The 25,415-nt window shown below is 42.8% G+C and overlaps 1 protein-coding gene across 5 annotated transcripts in view; it reads right to left on the reverse strand.

Moving 5' to 3' along the window:
- Positions 1-25,415, reverse strand: part of LOC120457382 (protein sprint) — a 90,224-nt gene that overhangs the window by 11,057 nt on the left and 53,752 nt on the right. For 3 of the 5 annotated variants that reach the window (XM_039644925.2, XM_039644926.1, XM_039644928.1), the window contains 3 exons: positions 22,265-23,035; positions 18,849-19,281; positions 9,887-10,144 (listed from right to left, as the gene is read on the reverse strand). In XM_039644925.2, the coding sequence (XP_039500859.1) occupies positions 9,887-10,144; positions 18,849-19,281; positions 22,265-23,035 (1,462 nt within the window). The remainder of the gene's footprint in view (positions 1-9,886; positions 10,145-18,848; positions 19,282-22,264; positions 23,036-25,415) is intronic. The other 2 variants (XM_039644927.2, XM_039644929.2) reach the window with 1 other exon arrangement.

Below are 25,415 nucleotides of genomic sequence, written 5' to 3' on the forward strand. Positions count from 1 at the left end.
CTACAAAGATTCACTTTCTGCGATTTACAGAATTTACTGATTCTCCCCGTCTGTCTTCTCCGCTGGCATTGTTGTATTTGCTTTTCAATTTCATCGCAGCAACCCTAAAAGCATGCAATTATATATGTATATATGTATGTATATAGTTATATAATTTTTCTTCTTCAGATTTCAATAAATGCCAACTGGGTGCGAGGGGAAGGGGAAAATTTGAAGGGGGGGATGTGGAGATTTGTGCACCCTGTGGCGTTGTTTATGATTTCTGTGCGAGTTGCGCACAATTTTTCAATAAGCAGTTGAAAGAAGATGATAAAAACCCATGAATCGGGTGGTTTTCACTCGTTTAGGGGTGAGGTTGCATCATTTTAGAGCATACTTTGCAGCTACTACATCTGCTTTTGATGCTATTACCCAAAAGAAAACCAAAAAAAAAACGAGAAAGGTATATGGCGAGGGTCAAACATTTTATACTGATTTAATAAGGCGCTCACACAAGGGGGCGTGGCCATGGTGCTTGACCATCAGGGAAATGCAATTTATAGGAAACACAGACGACGACCCAAACGAGCGTAAAAGTTCCTTAACAGGCTGAAAGAAAGCCAAGCAAAAGTGGACAAAAGGAAAACTTAATAAAAATCCAAGACGGCAGAGAAAAAGGAAAGCCAATGCAAGGAGAGTCGGCAGATAATGCACAAAGGTTGCCAAGGATGCTGGCTGTACGAGATGAGTACAGTGCGTTTCAGAGTTTTAAGCGCTTTGGAAATTCAAACAAAAGGCATTCTAATTAAAAGGCACGGGAAATGAGTTAAAGCTTTGAAACTCGCACTTTAGCGAATAATTTGTTATCATTTAATATTGTAGAGGTGTGTATATAGTTTCGTACCGCACCGTACTGTCGTGTGTGTCTCAGCAGTGCCTGCATTTTATTGCCCTGAATTGACAAATTTCATTTGGGTGGCGAACAATAAAAGGGCGTGACGGCATTTGCAATTGACGACAGATCAGTTATATGTACATATAAATGCCCGTATGTAAAATGTTAAATGATACGTTAAATATATAAACGCATGCCAGTATGTAGATATTGTAGTATATGGATATAGTGGCCTTTGTGGCCTTTAAAGTGATGCATTAGTTGAAGGTGCAAGCCAGACAGGTGGATGTGCTCGTAAGTAGAGGTATATATTCAAACGCGTGTTGTACACCTGTCACAATAGCTCTTCGTCAGCCATTTCCATTTCCATTTCCATTTCCTCACTGCACTTGCATTTCCCATTTCCAGCCACATTTCTAGTACATTTCGCAAGTTGGCCATGGCTTTTTGCAGGCTTTTAGCCATCGTCTGGCGCAACAAGGAAGGCCTAGAAATGCACATGCTCCAGTTCATTGACTCACAAAAAAATGTGGAAGCAAAGTGTTTGCAAAATGGGCAACTGGAATTGCATAGGTACAAAATGTCCTCAAAAGGATGACTCCTAGACACATTTGGAACTTCTTTTAAAAATTCAAAAAAAAATTTAAAAGGCGCCTCCATTTTGTCCAAGTGTAATTCCCCAAAGGATCCAAGGAAAGGGAGTGATTATTTTTGCTCACGACGGGGTGGATGCATCGTTAGGTTTCCAACTCTTTCCCGCAAATTGCATTTCACTTGCACTTTCCCCACTCGCCAACAGACTGATGAATGCGGTTTGGTTTGGTTTTCGATTTGTTCTGCTCGCCAACCGCAAAAGACAGTTAACAGTTTCATTTCCGTGTTTGCCGCCACTGGATTTTCAATTACACAAGGATATATGCGAGTGTCCTTGTGGTTTGGGCCCCGGAAATGTCGTAAATTTAAACGTTTTTATTGACCATTAAGTACGGGTTGCCGCAATACAAGCTGCATATTAATTTATTTGACTAAGGGAAAGACATCAGAAAAATCTTACACAAGTTTTTGCCCCTTATATAATTTTGTGCAATTTCTATTACAATTAATTCACAGTTCAATAGTTGCGTAAACGATTCAATTTAAATCTGCAATATTATGTTGTTTATGTCATCAATTAAATCAAATCCACTTATATTTTCCGCGTTTCCCAAACCAAATTCACTTTCTATTTGCAGTGCGTGGCCTCCTCTGCCAAAAACCCCAGCTGTTATCCCAGTCTGTCGGTAATCATTTATCTCTTTGCATTTATTTTGCATTTAATTGCATGTAAATTATTGTGCATTGGGCAGCACATGGCACCGAATGGCACTCTGACCTCCATCATTCCCACGCTCCCGAATCTCTAGACCCATTCCAATGGCGTTTCACTCGATTCCCTGCGGCGTTGCAAATCAGACACAACACATTCTCGCCCCTTGCCACGAAAATACCGATTCGTCGCATTTGCACCCATTTCCGGTGTACGATGCCCAATGCCCCTTCCTCCTGGGAGGCAACAACATTTCCGGTTTCCATTTCTCGCCGCGTGCCTTCGGGGCTGCATTTCTCCTCTCGAAATGTCCGCAGTGCCACTCCGCCTCCTCCAATTTTTGGGCCCGGCTCAATCACCGTCTTCATTCTTGGCCAAGTCACCCCTTTTTTGGCCAGATCACAATGCGCAACGTGTCGCAGCTGCTGCCTGTCTGCCCTCCACCCAAATCCTTCGATTTCGCCCTGCCTGTTTGTGGTTTTGGCCATCGGAATCGAAAGTGCAGCCGTTGCCAAGTGCCAAAACACGGAGAAATAAACTCAGCACGTTGCCAAATAACATGGTTTATATTAACTCAGAATAAAGCCATGAAATCAAATCTTTCAAAGAAAAAGTACTAAATATGTTGGTTATGTTCGAGAATATCAATACTTATTAAAAATTGTACCATTCGGGGGTTCCTCTATTTAAAACTTTTAGTTAATATTTAACAAAATTTCAAATATTTATTTTAAATTATTGAGCTTGTATTTTAAAGATTTGCTCAGTGCCGTCGCAGGATGTCTGCTTTCTGGTCGGCGTAATCAAGTTTTGGCCCGCAAATAGACTCGTCGTCGACTCGTTGGACTCGTTCAAGCGCCAAGTCTAGTCTATAATCATGAAATCATGCCACAAATGTTATGCCCAGCAGCAACTACATTGCACTGCCCACTTTCCTTACCCCCAAGCTGCTACAAGTTTCCCTTCCAGCTGCCTGCCCAGCTGTCTATCAATCATGACGCCATCAAAATGCTTGACAACAAATCTTGACTGCTTAATGGTCATGGACAACGACGAAATGGATTGGAAAGGCTGCCAAGCCAACTGCAGCCGAGTGGAATGGAGTGCAGCTACCAGGGATCTCGGATCTGGGTTCTGAATCCGTATCTGGAACCAAGTTCCCTGGCACGTTGTTGTTGCTGTGCCAGATGGCCAACGAGCTCTTCTAAAAGGGGCAGCACTTAAAGGACGAAGGAGTGGTAATGGTAAGGGTAAGGGAAGTGCAATTCCCCCACGAATGCAATGTGCATTGGCCGGATTAGATGAGCTACTTGAGCGGCGGATTAGGCTACTTCAAAGGTCCCGGATGACCGGAGCAATTTATTCAATTAAAGTAGAAAGCTTCGGTGGAAAGTTGCTAGGGGCAGCTATCTGAAGAGGAAATAAATATAATCAAAAGTGTTTCGAGTCTGAGAATTTCACTCTACTCTCGAGTAGAATCCATATTTAATTGCTTCACTTCGTAATTAAATATATACGCAAAATATTTGAAGTTAATTAGCAAGGTATATGTCAAATGATTTAATTTGTAATTCCTAAATTCTTAACGCGGCGTATACTTAATATTCCTCGAGTGTAAAAAAAGGTTGCCTACTTTGCAGGGCCCTATGCAAACACCAAAACCCAAGCCAAAAAAGCGAGGCCAGTGAAACTGTATACGCATTGGCATAATGATACCCAAACCCCCTCCCCCTCCGCCTATGGCCGCTCCCTCTGCCGCCACACCAATTACCATGGAACATTCGACCCCCGTTGAAGCCCCAGGGGCGCCCTCTAATGAGTGTCGGCGGTTTCTGTGGCTCGAGCAAACAGTTCAGCCGGGAAAAAACTTGCATAAAATAACCAAATTATGCCAAGGCAGGACAGCAGAACAGCAGAACAGCAGAACTGGAGAACTGGACCTGCCATTATCCTGCCATTCGCTGCTCATTAGACGCAATTCCCCAGCAATAGAATGGTGGCTTAGATGACGCGAGAGTGAGCAGTGGCACATAATAAAAATCTCATATTTTATTGAAATTGGTAATGCGAGAGCGCTTTGAGAGCTGGCATGAAAAATGCAAAGTGAAACCATCGCAACGCAGTGGGATGTGTGAAAGAGAGGGCGAGATGAGTGGAGAAAGAGAGAGAGAGAGAGCTTCCCTTTTCGGTCCTTTCAACACATTTTACATTTGCATATCGTTGATATTCATTTTGCTGCTGCGACTGTCATTTCTGGAATTGTATTTTAAGATTTTCTGAGCACCCGCAAGTAAATTTGAATTGATTTAGAATTTATGATGCCAAAGAGTAGATTTCAAATTGGTTATAAATATATTTGCAACTAACCATTTATTATAAGTTTGTGTGACTGTTATAAATATAGTTGCAACTAACCATTTATTATAGGTTTGTGGGAGGTACATTCTTAAATATTTTTTAAGCACCATTTTTGGCTAAGTCAACAGTTTAAATACCATTTCTAAGCCTCAATCAACTACTAAATTGAGTTATAGAGCACAACTAGTAGGACTTTCGTTTCATTTTTGTATGGTAAAAACAGAAAGTTGTTCTCCACCAGTCTAATTTGCATAGAAAATTGAATTTGCTTGTAAGAGACCAAGTCGTGTCACCTTGGAGCCCAGTGTTTTGGTCTTTCGGCCCGTGGAACCACCCTAGACCACCCTAGACCACTCACATAAGCCCTCCCACCCCAATCTGCTGGCATTCTGTGCCGTCTTATTTATGCGTTTTCGCCCCCAACCACCTCACTTTCACCTCACCTGCCAATGGCCTCAGTAAGCGGATTCCCTTTTTGCAGTTCAAGAGTCGAGGCTTTTCCCTTCGAAATCCACTGTGCCCCCGCCCTTTGTGCCGCCTTAAGCTGATTTCCCTTTATTTCCGTTGGACCCATGAAGCCCCCAGTCTTTTCATCATTGGCCGGGCAAGAGAACTCCGCTGGATTCCATCCATCCCCCCCCCTCCAAACATCACATCTTTGTCCATCTAACAGGACAAAGTGCATTAAACTCATTTGCCAGCCAAACGGCTTTCAATTATAATTTTTGTTAATAATTCATTAGCCCAATGTGTTGCCCAAAATGCAGCGGCGACCAGGATGCTAATGCTAATGTTGCACTCGATCCTGTGGCTTTGCCGCCGACTGATGGATGCCGGTTATCCTTTTTGTGCTCCCCAAAGGGAGAATGCACCATGTGCGCAGGGAAAAGCGACGCAAAAGTAGACGAGTAATTTGGCAGATGCCAAAAAGTTTTCACTTTTCATAAGTTTAATGCTCTAGAAGTGTTTTCCCATAAATACTTAAATATAAATTTAAGTTTAAGCTTGCAAGTAAATATGTTTTTTTATGAGCTTAAGAATATGCTATGCTATGGTTTTATATTTTAGAAGCCATGGTTCTATAAACACTGAGGCTCCAACTTCCTGTGTGCCATCTCCTCAACTGGCAACTGGCTGGAGTCTCCCACTTGGCTTGCCATGTGGTTGCTAATATCATTTTGGACACACTCGCATCGATGGAAGGAGAACGAAACGAAACGAATCGAACTGGACTGGACTGGACTGGACACATGTCTCGTCGTCCTGGATGGACATCTTCCCATTCCACGGCTGTCTGCTCTCCCTTATCGCCTCATCAGCTGGCTAACTGACTGGCTCTCGGTGTGCCTGCTGTTGATGGCCATTTGCCACCCAATCCAACTCCAGCTCCAACTCCATCTCCACGATTTGGTGCTGGACCACCTGCCCATTCCATGTGGCGTTGTGCGCCTGGGTGATAAATAAAAACTGTCTGCGCCTATGTGGCTACTGTCTGAATGTATGTATGTTTTTTAACATTTTTCTTTCCGTGTTTTTTTTTTTTTTTTTTTTTTTATTTTTTTTTTTGGGAACATTGTCTGACTTTTTGCCATGTAAGCTGAGACCAAAAAATAAACAGCACCCCAACCATTTTGGTGGCATTGTCATTGAAACACATGCCAAACAAAGGATGCAGCCGAAAAAATTCAATTTCCCTGTGTTCCGCATTTGCACCCATCCAATTCATTCATCCATTTTGCCGAAAAACATTTGGCCATTTAAGGATGTCAATGTGGATTGGCCAAAACCGAGTGGGCGTGGCACTGCAACATCAGCAGTAGCAGTAGCAGCAGCAGCAGCATCAGCAGCAGCTTAACATGTTCATTTTGGCCCGCTCAGTCATGAATTCATAAATCAAAAGCAAGGCGTCAATAAAGCAGCCAAAAAATAGTTCAAGTGCATGGCAATACAAATATATAAAGAGGAGGACTCGTTGCGGGGATCAAAGGATGTTTGCTTTTCCCAAATCAAACTCATATCGGCGGAATGCAAAATTCAAAAAAACAGACAGCAAAAAAGTAAAATGAAATGAATGCATGAATCGATTGCCATGAATGCAAACACTTTTTTTTTGGGGGGAATTAAAATTCCAGCTGTCAGCTGAGAAAGCTTAGTTTTGTGCGAAATGGATTTTCCATTAAAAACACGCTTCATTTCGGCGGAACAACAATAACATGGGGAATTAAAAATAAAATAAATAAATAATAATAAAAACCCCATTGATTGCGTTTTTACGATTTCTCTGAAAAATGGCGCGGCTGTTTTAAGTAATAATTAATTAAATATATAATACTAACAAGTATAAAAACGACTGAGCATTTTTGGCTAATGAAGAAATTCAATCTGCTGAAGGGTCATCAAATATCCATTCCTCACTGTACAGGTGACGAGCGCTAATGATGTCGCGACTGACCCCCCAAATCCCCCAAACGAACTCCCTCTCCGGCCGATTACCCAGACATTAAATGGTTGCCCCAGCTGCTCCTGACCAATCCTCCAACGCCCACATCCCAAATCCCGCATCCCACTCCCTGCTCATCGTTTGGTCCATAAAGCATCGACATTTGCTGCTAATTACATTCTGTGGTCGGCATAACAAATCCCGCGGCGAAAAAAAATACGAGTATATATATGTATGTATATATGAACTGGGGCGGAAATGGAAATGGGAGGCATACGCACATGTGACCACGCCCCCTGCTCCACGCATATTTATGATTGATGACGAAGGGCAGTCGGATGTGAAAGGTATCCGGAACAGGAAAAAAAAAATATCAGCAGAAATGTGCAAACAAAAGCAGGGGGGAAAAATCTGTTAAACTCTGGTCCTTCGAGCCGGATCCGATTCGATTCGATTGGGAGGCAAACCAGGCCAAACAACAAGTAATTAAAATACCAGGCAGGCAAATGGATCGTACTTTCGTTCTTTCACCGACCATATGACCATATGACGCCACAATGCACTGTGTCCAGTTCGAACATATTGATTGATTTTTAATTACAAACTACACATATGTACAGATATAGCGAACACGAAGCCGATGTTAACAGGGTAGGATGGTAGCACTCCGAGTGGAAAGCAGGTGGGTAGATGATGATGGCCAGATGGGGGACTACTTCAATTTCAATTAAATGGCTTTTTATTAAACGCATAAACAATGGCAAAGGAGGAGCGCGTAGTCGTCCTGCATCCCAATGGGGATTTAAGGACTTTTCCAAAGCGCTCGCCGTATAATTGAGGCAGCATCGCTCGCCACCGTTGACGCATGCAATTAGCAATCGATGGAAAAAAGGAGCATCCAATTGAGGAAAAAATGTGGGCATCAGTGGCGAAAGGGGGCGTGGCCGGTGGCAGGTGGCAGTTGGAAAGTGCAGACAATTTCCGAGGCACGAAGCACTGAAACAGCAGCAAAAAGCAAGAAGGAAGCAGCAAAATGCAAAAGTTGGGGGAAAAACTTTTGAACATCCTACAAATTCGAAATGTACTGCGAAAAAAATTAAACAACAAACAAGTAGACTATTATACAATTTCAGGAATCAGAAGTCAGAAATATTGAACATGAAAAGAGTTTGCAAAATGCACAATGCATAAGCATTAGACCTTCGAATCATTTTAGTGGAACTGGAAGGTCTAAGAATCTAACAAAGCTTAAGCGGGGAAGTTCATGTACCCACTTAATTAAAATTTTCTTGCAGTGTAGAGGAGAAAAAAGTGGAAATTGGAGTGGGCTTTTGGAAGTGGCAAACGGACGTTGCAATCAATGAGCCATTGTTACGGCGCGTTCAACGATTGAAAATTGCTAAGCTGGCAGAAAAAAAAGGAGGGAACCAGAGAAAAGATTTTCACTCAAATAAAGAGGGTGCGTGCCGTTCCCGCTTTTCCAGTGCATCTCAAAAATGCGTCTATATATAAATATGTATATATATGATTTATTATTAGGTTTATAAAAATGTAAGATCAAATGTTAGCTCAATTGGTTTTCCACACATTCATTTAATGAAAGATTTCTTGCAAACACTTACAAAAATCAATAGCAGATTCCGAGAGTGGGTAATTAAAACAATTTTGCTTACATAGACTGATTAAAAATAGTGATTGAAAAAAGGGGTAAACATTTTGCGACTTTAATGAGTTTCCTGCGCAATCGGCGAACACGTGATAATTGCTGGCTTAGAATACAAGTTGAAGTTGGAAGGAGTCGTTGCCTTATTGAATCTGTACAATTTGTTGGACATTCCATTATATACCCTTGTATCCCTTATCCTGGCTTTCAGCCATTACCTGTTCTATGCTGTTCTATCTGCCAGTTCCATCCAGGTTCTCGTAATTTCAATTGTCTATGCAAAAGGCTTTGAATCACAAAATGGCCAGCCCATTCTTTGTGCACTGCGAGAAATGATGGCATGGCTTGCGAAAAAGTTGCCTGCGAGATTAATAGAAATGATCGGTATATCCTATGAATATGATTACATTCATAATATAGGGGTTGCTCTTTCCTTGTAAGTTCTGAATTTCTTTGAATGCTATTTAACGATAGCTAAGCTATTGCCCTTTTTTTGCTCAGTGCAGACTTCAGGCCGTGGACCATCTACAGTCAGGCTCCATCTCCTTTTTATCAATCCCTGCCTGCTGACCACTGCTGGCTTTTGGCTTGGCCTTTGTTTTTCCCGCCTTTTGTGAATGGGCGCTCGTTGCTCATACCTCTACTCATGCCATGCTACATGGTGCTTCTCCTGTCCAAATCCCATTCTTTGCACCCATTGTCTACCATTTGCTGCTCGAGTCTGATAAATTTCAATGAATTTGCGAACGCAGCAGCGAGTCCCGATTCAAGTCCTCGTTTTCGTCCTGTTCCTGGTCCTGGTCCTGATCCTGATCCTGGTCCTGGTCTTGGTCCTGGTTACATTTCTTTGTTTATCTTTATACATTTACAATTAAAAGGGCTTGGCATTGTTGTCCTGTCGTAATATTAATGAATCTTCCCCTGCCACGTGTGTGTTATCATGTTTTTGCTGGATACGCAGGACATCACAGGACATCGCACATCGCACAGGACCCGCTGCTGCTCGTTAATTGATTGCAATTTGTATATGTAAATTTCGCAGCGTATGAATGTGCCCACATTTATTTTTTTTCCCCTCCCCCCATTAATTTTTGTTTTCTGTGCCCTCATTGTTGTGCAAATTTGTGTGGTCACATGTGTTTGTTAATTTACCGCACCCACACCATCGCCATCGTTTCAGCAAACGAATCACCAAATTGCCATATTAAGCTAAATCAATAAATTAATAATTATCGCTGAACTCACCCCCTCCTCCTTGCCCTGCAGCAGATGAACGGCCCCGGAACGCTGGATGCCCGGCAGGAACCACATCGGATGGGTGACCAGCAGGCGCTCCATGAGTCCCAGATCGCATGGCGGCGAATTGTCGCTGGAATCGCGGCTGCTCTCCTCGCCCTCGTCCTCGTCCTCCGCCTCCACGGGCTCCTCACCGTCGTCCTCGCTGGACGTCTCGCCCTCCGCCAGGATGCCGCCCTCCGAACTGGACACCAGAGATGTGCGTGACTGCAAGAGCAACAAGATGGGATAGATTTTAGAAATATACTGTGGTGGAAAACAACACTTTAATAGTAAAATACAAATAAACAAACATTTCTAGTTAGTACTGCCCACTACTATATCAAACAATCAGCTCTGAGAAGAAAAGACCCTTGAAAAATACCGAACTTTGTCCGTTTTGTAGGACTCCAATTTGACATACGCCCTTTTAGGCTAATGTACCATATTCTAGCCACCGGGAAAACCGAGAGAACCAAGTGGGTTACAAACTTGCTGAGCAGCTGCTGGCACACACACTTGACCAAGTTTGGGGACACCAGTGCGCTGCGAATGGAAAAGCAGGCAGAAAACCTGGCCAACGAAACTGCGACACTTGACACATTGCCTCTGGCCACATTGGCTGTGTAATCTCCAACCAGTGCGAGTGCAATTCCATGTCGTGATATTTTCTAGAATGGCTCGCAGCAGCTAGCAGCTCGGCATTAAAGCTGAAGCCGCCATCCAGAAATTTCCAGCAAAGTTTTTCCGGTGGAAAATGTTGCCGCAGGCGGGGTTTGCAGGGCAAACAAAGTGAAACAAAAACACAACAATTCTATGGCAGCAGCAGCAGAAGCAGCAGCAGTCGCGTCGTTCGTTGTAGGCGTTTTTAATTGAAAATTGCCAAGGGCTGGCTTTGAAGTTTCCCATCTCTTTATTTCTGCGCTGTAGCATACTTTTCAGCAGTAGGCGGAGGTTATTTGGGGGTTTTTACGCCAAGTATAGCAGTGTGTGTGTGCGGGTGTGTGTGGGTGTGTGGGCGTGTGTGTCATCCCTCCCTGTCACAGATGATGATGTTTGCCAACAGCCAGCGATGCCAAAAATGATGCCACAGCTTATGCTTATGCATTTGAAAATTAGTTGAACGAAGAAAAGAGGGTTGCATGCCTTGCAACGAGTAAAATATTTCCACAATTTCAGCATACAAATTTACCTAAAAACTAATTAAATTAAAATGTAAAAAAAATGATTGGCTATAGTTAAATGTATATTTCCCCTTAACCATTACATAATTAGAAATTCCTTTAAAATACCCTGATTTCGCACGGCTGTACCCGTTTAATTTAAAATGCTTAATAATCCCTTCATTAGAGAACGAAACCATCGAAGCGTTTGCTTTTGGCTTTTGAAAAAATGAAGTCTAGTGGTTGTCACCCCTTTAAACTTGACTCGTTACCACTAACAACGCCATGGATCCGTGTTGCCTTTTCCTGCTTTTCCTCAGATGGTAAACCTTTTATTTATTTGATTTTTTTTTTTTCGGTCCTTATAGATGCTAAAGTGGTGGCAAGTGTCAAATTAGGTTGGCTGGCTCACCTTTTCTCAAATACATCAACCAGAGATGCATATCTCACGCTATTGCTTAAGTAAATTTGAATTTGAATAACGCTCCGGCGGTGAATTTTAATTTTTGATGTCATTTATTAAACGGGTTGGCCGTGGGCGTGATGGAATGGGTTTGGGTTTGGGTTTTGGGTGGAAGTGAAGAGATCAAGTTTCAGGGTGTCATTTCACGTTGCTCAGTGCAGTGCCTTCCTTTGACGCATTAATCATACGCCGAGTTGACAATGGCAGCAGGAAATAAAAAGCAAACCAAAGAAGCTGCCACGGACATTCAGACAGGGGTCTTAAGACAAACGCAATGAAATGGAAATGCAAAATGTTCGTCTGTTTATTTGCCAACCATTTAAATGCGAGTAATATACAGGGGGGGAACTCAAAAAAAAAAGGAAAGCCCCAGCAGACAGATGATGGCAGCAAAAAAAAAAAGATGGAAAATTGCGCAAATCCCTTGAAGAAATGTTTGAAATTTTTCAGAGCTCACAGCGGGCAGCCCCCTCACGCCACCAAAGAACCCGGCAAAATTGTTGCAGAATTATGCTTAAATCAAAAATCACAGCAGCGGCAACAGAAAAACGCGCACTGCAGGCGACCGTTTTCAGCGGCTGGCGAAAAGGAGTTTGGCGCAAAAAGGACGACTTCGCTCGGGCAACCCTTGTGTCCCGGGTGTCCTGGCGGTCCTGGTTGGTCTTGGGTATCCCTGAATATCCTGGCTACTCGATGCGAAGGCGGAGCGTGGTGACTGCGAATGCTGCGCATATTTTATACCCTGCATTAGGTCTTAAGTATTGCTTATTACGTCAGCAAAGGGGTTCTTTTTTCGGTTTGCCTTTTATTCGCTCGCCCGGCAGCCCAAACTATTTCCAAAGTGGTCGAATTAAGGAGCAGAAGGGGCTTAATGGTTGGGACGACAAATGCAACCCGACTTTAGATACCTAATTATGTTCATTAAAATGCGAGACTATTAAAGTGCCGCTGTGCGGACAAACAGACAAACAGTTTAAGAGCAACAGTAAACCAATTTTTGTTTTTATTTAAGACAAAAGATCTTGCCAATAGTAATACCATATTGGAATGAAATGAATGACCAATAATGGGAATGAAGCCATAAAAACATTTCCTATCCAACCATGGGACAACGTAAATTGAACGCATCAAGGATAAACACAGCCATCTCCTCTATCAAACAACCAAGTTCCCATTCCTTCGCTTTAATGCGATACTTATTAAGTTAGCCTAGAGCTTCCCCCAGTTCGAATATTATAGCTATCTGCCCAGATCCCACTCATTTGTTTACAGAATTACCAAAACACATAAAAAAAAAAGCAGCACACACACACATACAGATACACAGGCATGGACTTGCAAGGATATCTAATAGCTTTATGTTGAATGAAGCTGGAGGGGATTCCTTGCAGCAACCCCGAATAAAAAACCATAACCGTGCCCAGAATCGACTTCTGAGTAGCCCGGCTGCATTTTTGAGTGGCGAAAAGTGGATGTGGATGTGGATGTGGATGTGAGTGTGGATGGATGGAAATCTAAGACGAGGGTTGATGCCGCCAATCCTCATAGTCCCCAGACTGAGGACTTTCCTTTTTCGTCGAAATACACTCTGATTTACGCATCGAATACTAAAATAATAGGAAAGCCATTAAAGAGATAGAGAAAAATCCAATGCAAACAGTATGTAAAGTTATGGCTATTACGAGTAGATGCATTGCAATTAGCTAAATTATAGTTAGCATATAAAATTTTTGAATGCATTATTTTAATACATTTCTCGCAGTGCCTTTTCAGATTTGTTCCTGTGCCACTGAGCTTCTGTTCTGTATGGGCTTGTTTGATTTTGGCTTCCTAAAGGAGGGATCTCGTTATGCTGGGCAAACAGTCGCGACTTTAAGCCCATTCTTTATATGTACGAGTATATACATACATATATGTGGCTTCTTTGGAATACTATATGTGCGAGTGTAACTGACAATGCAACAATGGCCAAGCCAAGCAAACTGAGCGGACCAAGTCGGGCCAAAAGTCGGGCCGACTTTTGTGCCAGGGCCAACACTTTCACGGTCATGCGAAAGAAGCGGAAGTTGAGAGTTGGCAGTGGAAAATGGAAAAGTGGGGAATGGAAAGTGGGGAATGAGCCAGACTGCGACGACAGACGAAGAAAGTATACTGGGTTCCGTTCTGGCAGATGTCGAGAACGCACATCATTCTCAGGTCCTGGATCCTGGATAACTCCGCTCTGCTCTCTCACCTTCCCCGCACTCCTGCCAAATTTGGGCTAAAATATTGGCAAACAATTGTCTGCGTCTGAGGCTTGGTCGGGATTTTGGTCCTGTATCTTTATCCTGCCAATATTGGTGAAATACTTTTGGCCCAAAGTCGATGGCAATATAAAAATTCCCAGCCATTGCCACAATGCGCTGTGCAACTTTACAAGGGGGTTTGCCATTTAATAAATTACACACAACAACCAGCAGCAGAGAGTCAAGTAAAATAAAAATGAAAAAAGGGGCAATGGGGAAAACTATTTATTTTACGCCGCCCAAAAACGGGCAATGAAAATTGTTAAAATGCGACAAATGAAGGGGATCTACAAAACGAAAGGAAAAAATAGAAATAAGAAAACTGCAAGAACGGAAGTTGCATTGCAGACGGGCGGAAATGAAATCAGGCAATGGAGTTGAAAGAAGTTTAAGGACTCGCCTCGGAAAATTCACACTTCAAATTTTAAACGTGCAACGCAAAATGAATTAATAAAATGAGTTATGCCCTTGAGAAACCTAATTTAAATATTTTTAATTAGTCTCTTGTAAGAGTAAGAGTTTAATTTTAATGGTATAAGTGATAATTTGTTGTTCAAAATAGTTAATTAAATTTTGTTATGCCTTTAAAGTTTTAGGGTTTATATATAATAATAAATTCCTACATAGGGTTATCTTATTTGGAGGTTGGGCAATTGGCCTGGGGTTAATTCGAAATGCCTTCACACCCCCATTCACTTTTCCTTTTGCCGGCTGCTCGGCCGTCCGATCAAGATAATGATACACATGTGAGGGATTTTGTGAAGTGTGAGTGCGAAATCCCCGCATAAAGCTGCTCTTATCGGAATTGCAGGTCGCAGCGTGAAATTAATTTCATAAAAATCATATAGAACGACTGAGTGATTTTTCCAGCCATTGTTCGCACAAAGCTGATTAACAGTCCCACTGTGCACGGTGGCGTTTCAAACCAAAAAAAAAAGAGAAAAGAGAACAGCAAGGATAAAAATCCCCTTTCAACTAATAGTTTGACAAAAGGTGAGAGCGATAAGCTGCCGTGCACGTGTCTCAATGGTGCCGTCTCTATCACACCCGCTGTTCCTGTTTCTGTCTCGTGCGGCAAATTGCACTCGAGACTGAATTATTGCCTGGCGCAGCGCAGGAGCCAGTGCACAGCGAGAAAAACTGCCTGCCAAAGTGGAGAGCTCATCGCTTGTATCAAAAACTATTCAATTAATAGCTTGATATCCTACTTAAACACCAAGATCTAAAGATTTTACTTATTTACTCTTCTTTCTCTTTTGCATGGACCTATTCTCTCAGTGTAGCAACTGACAACTAGCAACACAACACGGCAACATAAAACGTGCACAGCAGCACATGATGGGATAGTTCACCCATCGGGAGAAAGAGACAAAGGCAGTGCGGGTGAGTGAGAGGGCAAGAGCCGCAAGTGCAGCAGCCGTGGAAATAAAAGATAAATAGCAGCCACGTAAAATGTTGTTGAATGTTTTAAAAAACCATAAAAACCGCAGAGAATTACATTTAATGGCAGCCAACAGCAGCAGGATGCCGGATCCCGAAAAATGGTGGGGATAACCGCAATGGGAACAACAGCAGCTAGACATCACACAGACTGACTGATGTACATATACTCGTATGTATGTACATACATTCATGCGTACATAAGTTCATACATACGTGCATACGTATGTGTCTGGTGTGCAACCTCCTCACAGGTCACATGTTTAGTTAGAGTCCACTCCGAAAATATACACGAACATATATCCATAAAGAGATTTAAAGATGCGTAGAGATACTCATGGGTTTGGAACTATACGCTAGTATGCCATTATACTACTTAAGTATTTAGTATATAATCAATTCCTTACCAACAATGCATTTTATAAACGCGTATCTACGTTTTTTTATTATTTTAAGGCTGTGAAAAAATTTTGTTATCGAAAGGAACACTCCTTTTCCTTAATGAGCTAGAAAAAGAATCCCTTCGAGTTGAAATCTATTTGTAGACTGTCGCACCATGAATGCATAATTAACAAAGGGGAAATTCGGCAGCACTGCACAAATTGCAAAATGCAAACCAGTAAGAGTCTGCATAATTAACAAACAGGCCGGCTGGGAAAATGTGCAAATTGCCGGCAGCGCTGAAGTGTAAGCTTCCGAATTCTAAATACCAAATGGACGAAAATGGTTGAAATGGTCAAAATGGTTGAAATGGTTGAAATGGGAAATGCAATAAACATTCAGCTCAAGTAATAAGCCAACACATAAAATACGCCATTAAATGGCCGATGGCCAAAAGCGAAGACGAGACGTACAAATGGCCAGTCTGCGGAGTAAAAGCCAGCCAAGCCAAGTCTTTGGAGGGGTAAAAGTCTGGGGAGGATTGGATGCTGTCAAAAAGTCAAAGCCATTAGGCACACACCAAAGAAGATGCGTCCAGCAGCGACAAAATTGAAACGAGATATGGCGAGTGGGGCGAAATGGAGGCAAGTCCCTTAGTTTTTACCACTTTCGACACCAAAAACTAACGCAAATGAACAACGAAATTTAAGCACATACACTTCATTAGATGGACTTTAAACAAGGCCACAAGCTGCTGAGTTTGGGGATCAAAGTGGAGCTCGGGTGACCGCAGGACATGCTCCATACAGACGCCTCATTGGCTTTGACAGGACGCAGCTGAGTTGGCAGGCCGGCCATCCCTTCGAGCCAGATTGCTGCGGTCCTCTGTCGCCCGTGGCACTCGTCCTTTTCGTCCTTTTACGTCCTGCCCACCTGACAATATCAGCAAACATCTCTCGCCTGACAAGCGCCGCAAGAGGCGAACTAAAAATGGAACCTTCCCTTGGAATACCCTATGCTCTAAAGGAATATTACCATTCCAAATGTGATGCACAAATGAATATTTTATTTCCAGCTAGTGATGTCTATTTGCAAGGTTTTTAAACTATCTTTGCAGCGTAACAAAAGTTACTGCATTTTTTATTAAATAATGTCAAAGTACCTTTTCTAAGGGCATCACACAACAAGAAAAGCCCCGGTAGAACATCCTTTTCAAGGAAGAAAAAAGAGGCCTGTGGTTTGGGAGTCGGATGCTTTAAGCCGCTGACAAAGCTTCTCTAATACCGCTGCAATTAGCAAACCTGTGCACCTGAGCAAACAGATGGCCCCAAAAAAAAAAAGGATGGGGATTCGGAGTGTTGGGGGACGGACGATGTCCACTCGACATGGCCGGCAGCCAGGAGATTAGAGCCAAAGTTGTTTATGGCCAAGGGAGGAACCCTTGGTGGTGGTCACCGCCGGCAGGGATAAAGCATAATGAAAGTAATAAAGTTCCACACAGTTTCAGACTCGAACTCAGCCCGTTTGGCCCCCACAACTCGAACTCAAACTCAAACTCAAACTTACACGTACATTTGATCGGCGCCTGGCGATAACAACTTGTGTACGCCAGACCAGACAAGCGTGGCAGGTCCTGGCGAATATCCTTCGACCAGCCTTCCCATCCATCCATCCATCCATCCATGTGTTGAATGTGTTTTTTGCATCGCTCTGCGGTTGAGGCAACAATCCTGCACCGGAAAATATTGGCCAGCGGACACAAGGACAACCACTTTGCAACCGGGGCAGACACTTTTATCGCCATCGTTGCTGTTTGGCTTGCTGTTGTTTTTATTGAATATTCATAAATGGCCAAAAAGGAGCAGTAGAATCGAATCGGCAACTAAAATGGTCGCTTGTCGACGGCCTCAGCTGTTCGGAAGGCCCGTCTGTCTGTCTGGCCAAGGAATCAATATTTCGTGCCCAGCTGCTGGACAAAAAGGAGGATTCTACCAACCAGAGGAGCAAGTAAGGATACACCAAAGAAAACGAACACATCCTTAACGATTTAACTTCGGCACTTGTGTGTAAGAGGAAATGTATACTTTTTGTTCAGTGTTGCATGGGCAGTCTGCAAGTGCAACAGGATGTGCAGGCCACAAATTAAAATGTGAGTGCACACACACACATGTCTGCTGATAGTGCCACGCCCCAGACGAGTTTGTGGCTGCCACGCCCCCTTTGGTAGATTCTGGATTCAGTTGCCAGCGATTTTATTGCCTAATTTTGGGAGTTGCCCCTGCAGAAGAGCTATGCAAAATCGAATTTTGGCAACGAGTGACCCTTTTGTATGTACGTATGTTAGTTCGTAAATTATTATGCAATTAGATGGCATGACTGACTTTCTGGCATTCGAAAATGCTTTCAGAATTGATGTGGCATAGCAACGCATATCAAATTAACTAACAAATTGACTTGTCAAACTCTTTTCTGCCCCACGGCAACGCCCACAGCCTTGGCAAAAGGAAATTACAAACCATTTCCCATTTGGCAGACAGGACGAGACTGCGGGCATACACACAACACAAAGCATTCTTCTCAGTTATTAATGAAGAAATCCCAGGGAAAAGCACGCACGACCAGCTCACAATAATGAGGAAAATGCAATGGGGGGAAATGGGAAAATGGAAATGGCGGCAAAAGAAAAAATCTCATAGAGCGGAGTGCGAAAAGCGACGTGTATTGTAATTTTTATATTTATATACCGATGCGAAAGTCATTTGATTTCATCATTTTATGGATGCCGACACAAAATTATCATTACTATTGTAAGGACGAGAGACTCATTTCCGTTGTTGCCGCCCATCAGCAACATGGGCAACACGTAGCAAATTATGAATGAAAGCCTGGCACAGTGGTAATTGCCACTTGGCTGCCACACACATGTGGGGCAAGTCCACCGAATGGAGGCGACAAATTTCCGTTGGTTCTCCAAGGGATTGCAAACTGAGTAAACTGCTCAATGAACGTTGGCAAATGACATGAGCAACTCGAGTTGGAAGCCCCAGGAGTCTGCATTAAATATGCTGGATATAAAATGAGATGACTTGTTGGCTTCGGATTTCCTTTGAGGGAATTTCATTGTCCTTTGGAAATTTTTCCTTCATATGCATTATTCTTTATATTAATAGCAATAAGAGATATCAGATAAAAGCTCTCACCTGACTGAGCTCATCCCGGGAGCGACGCGAGCACTTGGGCAGCAGGGCTTGCATGTCATCCTCGAAGGCGCCACCATGGGCCGCGTCCACGACGTCATCCACATCCGCATCCGGATCCACGCTGCTGCTCCGTCGACTGTCTGCTGCATTGGGACTTTGCTTCTGATTCTGATTCGAGTCCAGGGCCGTTCGATTTGAGGCCGATGTCATGGATCCTGGCTGACTGCTCGTGTTATTGTTGTTGAGATTAGACTGGGCCAGGACATTTAGTTTGGCGGCGAGACCCGCCTGTTGCTGAGATTTTTGTGACTGTTGGCCATTGTGATTGTTGTTTATGTGGTTATTGTTGCCCGCATGGCTTTTACCGCCATCCACAGAGGCGGCATCCAGAGAAGAGGGCGTGGCCACGCCAGAGGGAATAGGTTCACTTGTTCTGCAAATAAAAATCAAGAATGCTTAATTAGTACTGATAGTCTGGTAGAACTGATATAGCAAGGATTTATGATTCTTATGCGTAAGAAATTGAAAAATTAATTGTATATTATTGTTATGAATATATTATTGAATTTGCTTATAACAAATTGAAAGACAAAGCGCTTCCAAAAGTGCCAACTTTAGTCAAGTGGACTTCCATCCTTCGATTTTGGGGTGTCTTAAGGTCCTGGCAAGTGAAAAAAAAAACCATTCTACTATGTTCAAACCCATTTGTCAACGGTCTACCCTCAGTCAGCTGTCAAAAGGTTAATTTGCGACACATTTTTTTTCGCTTCCTCCAATGCCGTCGCCAAAGTGGCTAAGTTCACGACAAGGACGAAGGACGCAGGACTCGCATCGTCATGACGCCTCAAAGCGGGCAATTTTACGCCATTTTAACAATATTTCTACGATAGGGCACAAATGTTATTAATGAATGGCTAGAGAAATGGCTAAAGAAAGCGAAACAGAAAGAGGAAAAAAAAACAGAAAACAAATTGAGAGCCAGCATGTGCTTCCGCCTTCAACTTCAAGGACTTCGCAACCACAGGACAGCCTGGCTGTTGATGGATCAGCGCCCCACACACACAAAAGGACCTCTTGTCATAAACAAGAAGGAGATGGCAAGCAGAAATGCCGTCGACTACATATGAAAAGTTGTAAAACACTCTGACATAATCATGTCAAATTAACACGGAACAAACAGGCTGTCAACCTTTCTACCGACTTCGCTGGTTGGTTGGTTAGTTGGTTGGGTGGATAATAAAACACTCTTAAAGAATTAGGCGGCTTGGGCGGTGGAAAACTTGGGGCAGGCTCAAGGACACGCCAAGCCGTAAAGGAAAACACGCTGAAATTTATGGGGATTTACAAAACAAACAACGGCGAGCGATAAACAAAACCAGAAAATGACAGCCGGGCAGGAGAATCGAAAGTAGGCAATCGGTCGGTAGACCATAGAGAAACCCATGGAATTGGAATAGCGCCCACTCATGGCAATTAAGATTAAGTGGCGACTATGTAAACGGTCGAGGTTGAGGTTGAGGTGTCCTGTGGCCAAAACAAAACCTTGAGAGTTTGGCCATTCTGCGCGCAGGAGGTCAACTTTGCCATAAAACAAATGTAAACAACTTGATTGGGGAGCCAGTAGTTTCCAAGGCCAACATGAAGTGAAAAACTGTAGTACAAGTTATTATCTATCTTATCATTTGGGTTAGATGTCCATTGAATGACAAGACTTTTGTAGCTCAGCTAGACAGTTTATAGAACTGCAAGTATTTGAAAAATGTCGCTTTCATCTCCATTCCTTATTCACAATCAGGAGTAGAAAGTGCCAGAGCTAACTCAATTATTGGCCTGTAGAAATGTGAAAAGTTTGGCTCGCAATATTCCCTCAATCGGAAGTACTGCAATCCGTAGAGCTGCCCTTTTTTTCAGCTCATCACCCAGTGCAATCACAGTTGGCCCGAAAATTGTCAAAAGTTTTTCCTCATCCATGGGCTCCCCATGAATATTTACTCTTTGTGCTCCGGAGCCCAGATGAAATCAAAGTGTGGAAAATAAAACAAAAAGTAAGCATATGTATGTATGTTACATGTAAAGAGATGCAGAGGTGCAGGATATATGGGGTTTTGTATCGCAGAATGCGGGTCTAGCTTCAGCTGGATGCGGTTGGATTGGATTGGATTGGATTCGAGTTGGTCAGGAGCAAAGGATATCTCGCAGATGAGAGGATGGGGAAATGCAAATTAGTTGTGACAGCTTTCAAAAAGTTCAACATAGTTGTCGATGGTTGCCCCGGAGTACTCGACTGCGTCCTCCTCACTTGGCAGCTGGCACATCGAGCTGGAGAAGATGGATGGAAGTGCACAAGAGTTCACAACGTTCAAAGTTCATATGTGCACTTCGAACTTTACATGTAAGTTTTAACTTATGCCACATCAGTATTGTTTATGCTTTAAAAATCTTCTATGTTAAGTTGATCGAAATATAAAGTAACCATAAAATATGGTACATAACATTACTATTTGCTTTGTTTTATGGCTAATGGATTAGCACATTCCAACTGCTTTGTAGCATATTTTCCTCCCAGTGTAGCTGCACTGCATTTGTGATCTAGCCAAAACAGAAACCGAAAAGATGTTGTGGGCAAGGAGGCAAGAAGTTTAACCCCCCTGTCTGTGCCCCAAAGGCAACTCGGAAAACTCAACCGTTTTTGATATGGTAATGTGGCAATGGCAGTGCGTGTGTGGAATGTTCCATTATTAGATTTTTACCCAGTCTTAAGCTCCCTACAAGTTGAATGAAGCCCATAGAAAGATGGGAGTTGCGGGGCAAAAAGGGGCAAGCATCGTCGAGAGTGCCATAAAGTAGTAATACTAATTAAGTTGTGTATTATGCATGTGCAGCTAGATGTGGCATGGGATTCAGTGTGGGATTCGGTGTGGGATTCAGTGTGGGTTTGGGTTTTGGGTTTTGGGTTTGGGGAGACAACTCCCTGTCAGCTCGATGGGATGCCTGTGGGATGTCGTGGCTTGGCACTCGACTCTCGAGCAGCCAGTTGACATCGTTTAGTTGAGCACTCGCCGCACAATGCAGTCATTCCAATGATGCACTAGTCGAGCACCGACTGGCAAGTGTGTGTGGTAAGATAACCTGGAGGATGTCATCAAAGTGAGTGCCGGAGGAGTTGAGGCCGGAGACTAGGTCACTTTTTGTTGCACCCCAAGCGATATTGCATGCATAATATGATTGGGTTGGGTTACAGGCATTAAACAGGAAGTGGATATGAAAATCAATAGAGTTTGAAACCGCTAAATTAGTTGAAAATTTACAAAACGATATAGAAGTTGAAAAAGTAAGAAGAATTTATGTATTTATGTTCATTTTTTACCCGAAAGAAGACTTCAGTGGAATCACTCAAATGGCATCACTTCACTCACCTTGCTTTTGGATGACCTTTGAACTGCGCCACCTCGGCGTAGCGTCGTCCCAGGGGAACCTCCTGCGGACTGAGTAGGGAATCGCAGTGGAGCACAGTAGCCACCGACTGGACCGACTGATCGCCCACCGGAAGACTCATGCCCTTGATCAGACGAGCAGCGGGATCCACGGTGTTGGCGCCCTCGGAATTTCTATTGGCGAAATTCTTGAGCTGCTCCCTTAATGAGTAATCCGCTGAACTGGAGCATGAGGTGGACTCCGACACGGAGGATGTCGAGCTGGATGAATGGCATCTGGTCACCGATGGGGATGGTGATGGTGCTGGTGAGTGCATATCCTGGCCAGCATTGCCATTCTGCAAGTCCTGATAGGCGGCATGGGCATCCTCGGAGCCACTGCTACTGCCACTACTGCTGGTCGTCGAGGAGGAGGAGGACTGATTGCTCTGACTGGTGGTATTGGAGACACAGCTATCCATGCTGGCCGTCGAGTTGCGATTCGGATTCTCCCTGGCCTTTGTCTGGTCCACCTTCTTGGTGTCCTCATCCTCCACTTCGATGTCGTGCACCTGCTGCGGCACTATAATCAAGGAAGTACGCTTCCTCAGCGTATCATCCTTGGCATTCATGTTCTGTTTGAGCGTCTTATCCGACTTGGTGGTGTACACGATGACCTCCACCTTCGAGGCGTTCTCCGCACAGGACACTATCGATGAGCCTGCCAATGCTCCAGCTCCTCCTGCAACTGCTGCTGTTTCGTGCGACATCCTGCTGCAAAGTCGCTTCAATTTAGATACTATGCTATGCCAAATCAAACTGACAGGACAGGGGCAAAATGGAAAATTGAAAATTGATGCTACCAACAACATGCAACTCATAAATGAAGACTACTCCACTCGCCCACATGTGTCAATGTTTTTTATTGATTCCGACATTAAATACCCGAGGCGAAGCACCGCCTCCATAAATGTCATATCGGATATCATGCATATAGCACATCCGATGAACCACTCAGAACATGTATTTTAATACCACCCGGCCACGTTGTGGCTTTCAAAATGTTATTACCAATAAAAAATGCCAAGACAAACACATTCGCAGTCTGCGGTGGTATTATGTAACTGCAGTAAAATTAAAAACAAAAAAAAAGGGCAACACCTGCCAACCAAATGGCAGTCGGAGACAATTTTTGAGTGCCCAGCTTGGGGCATTGATAGGTTTAGTCAAACGACTTGACGCCGCAAAATTAAGGATCTTCAATACCCTTAGAGTCCTTTAACTTGGGAGTTCTTCAAAGATTTTAATATGATTTATAAAACTATGAACTTCAAAAATGCAATTTGCATTTATAAAACTATAAACTTCAAAAATGCAATTTGCATTTTCTTAGAAAATACCTTTCTCTATACATACATTTTCTCTAATGTTTTTTTTTCATAAATTTCAGGAGCTCCAGAATAATGGATGTCCATTAAGAGCATATGACATTCGACCGATTGACAAGCAGACTTTTATGGTTTTCATGAACTTTTAACAATAATTCGTGTGCCAGAACGCAAGTGTCTGTCGCTTTTTTTTTGTAGACCTGCAGCGCCGACTTCCGTGTGCACGTATCCATTACATTATGTTGAAAAAAAATTATTAAACATTTCTTGGCATAAGTGGGGTTTTCTTTCGGGGGAAAAAAAGCCAAATGAACAAAATGCACAAAATAAAAACAAAAGGTGACCGCTGGCTGGATGGAATGGCCCATATTTGTGGGAATGAACTGCCATTAGAACGCTGGCTTGTGTAAACAACAGTTTGTGGAGATAAGCAATTACAAACATTTGCTGGCTTTGTTTTGACATCAAACGAAATTGAAAGAAACCCCCGCAAAAGTAATAAAAGAAAAACGAAATAAAAATAAAGGAAACACAGAAACATTTACGAGAACGAGACGAACCAGATCAGAGCGACCAAAAACCAAAGTGGGTTTCGTTTTTCGTCGTTGTGGTCGAGTAAATTCTTAATTTATTTATTTGTGGTTCGGCCTCAGTTCACAACACCATCATCAACATCATCAACATCATCATCATCATCATGGACGGAGTATGTACATATGTGGAATCGTATGTTATATACATAGGCCCTCATGTCTCTGAATCTTTCGTCATTCGGTTAACTAAATATTGTCAAAGTCTTGAAGATTTGTCGCAATTTCCGTTTTATCGCGAAAGACCCACTCAAAGAGGCAAACAGAAACGGATTTTGCGTGTCTCTAAATATTTCTTGCAAGATTCATCATCAAACGAATCATTAATCAAGGATATATATATAGACGACTAGATATAATATCTGTGGTTTCTTTGAAACAGTTTTGTGATTAAGTGGCTTGAGCTTAATGAAGAAGATCTTCTTTGCGTTTATGGAATTAAATAGTACTAAATATTTGATTTCTTTAAGTTACCGATTTTGAAAACATTCACAGCCACTATGGTATTTTTTAAATATGAATAATTGTGATTTGCCGACAACATACACCCACTTTTCCCACGTATTTTGCTTTATGAACATCGCTGTTTGAATGCTAAGTGCTTCGGAATATTGCCATCAATGTTTTTCACTCCATGTCTGGCACTGTTTCCCTTGGCTGCACCTCTCCAAATTCCAAATTCCAATTCCCCCACAACTCATCAGTAGTAGTACTTTGTGATTTTTGCCTGCACTTTTCCGCATATACACCCCATACACCCCGTGACTGTTGGAACTTTCACGATTTCGCCGATTCAGTCGTGCTCTGGTTGGATTTCGAATGCAGAATGCATTGGACAACGAATACACATGAAATACAAAAACAAATAAACATTTCGCAATTACCTGAATCACTTGACGAGCCAACAATGACAACAATTATAGAAGTACCTTTACATTATTATTATTATATATAGAGACAATCGTGTTCGACATATTCGTAGCTATTCGATTACATTTGATTGCTTGTGTACTGTAGCATTTAATTCGCTAGCGAAAGATACACATATGCCATACGTTATTTCTGTGTGTTCCCAATGCGATCCCCCGAATGATTCTGATTCATTTCGCTGGATGAATTTCCTTGTAAATATATTACCATAAGTTGTCTCGCCTTCAAATGGTTTCGAGTTCGAGT

This window comes from Drosophila santomea, chromosome X (genome assembly GCF_016746245.2).
Source record: "Drosophila santomea strain STO CAGO 1482 chromosome X, Prin_Dsan_1.1, whole genome shotgun sequence".
NCBI lineage: Eukaryota > Metazoa > Arthropoda > Insecta > Diptera > Drosophilidae > Drosophila > Drosophila santomea.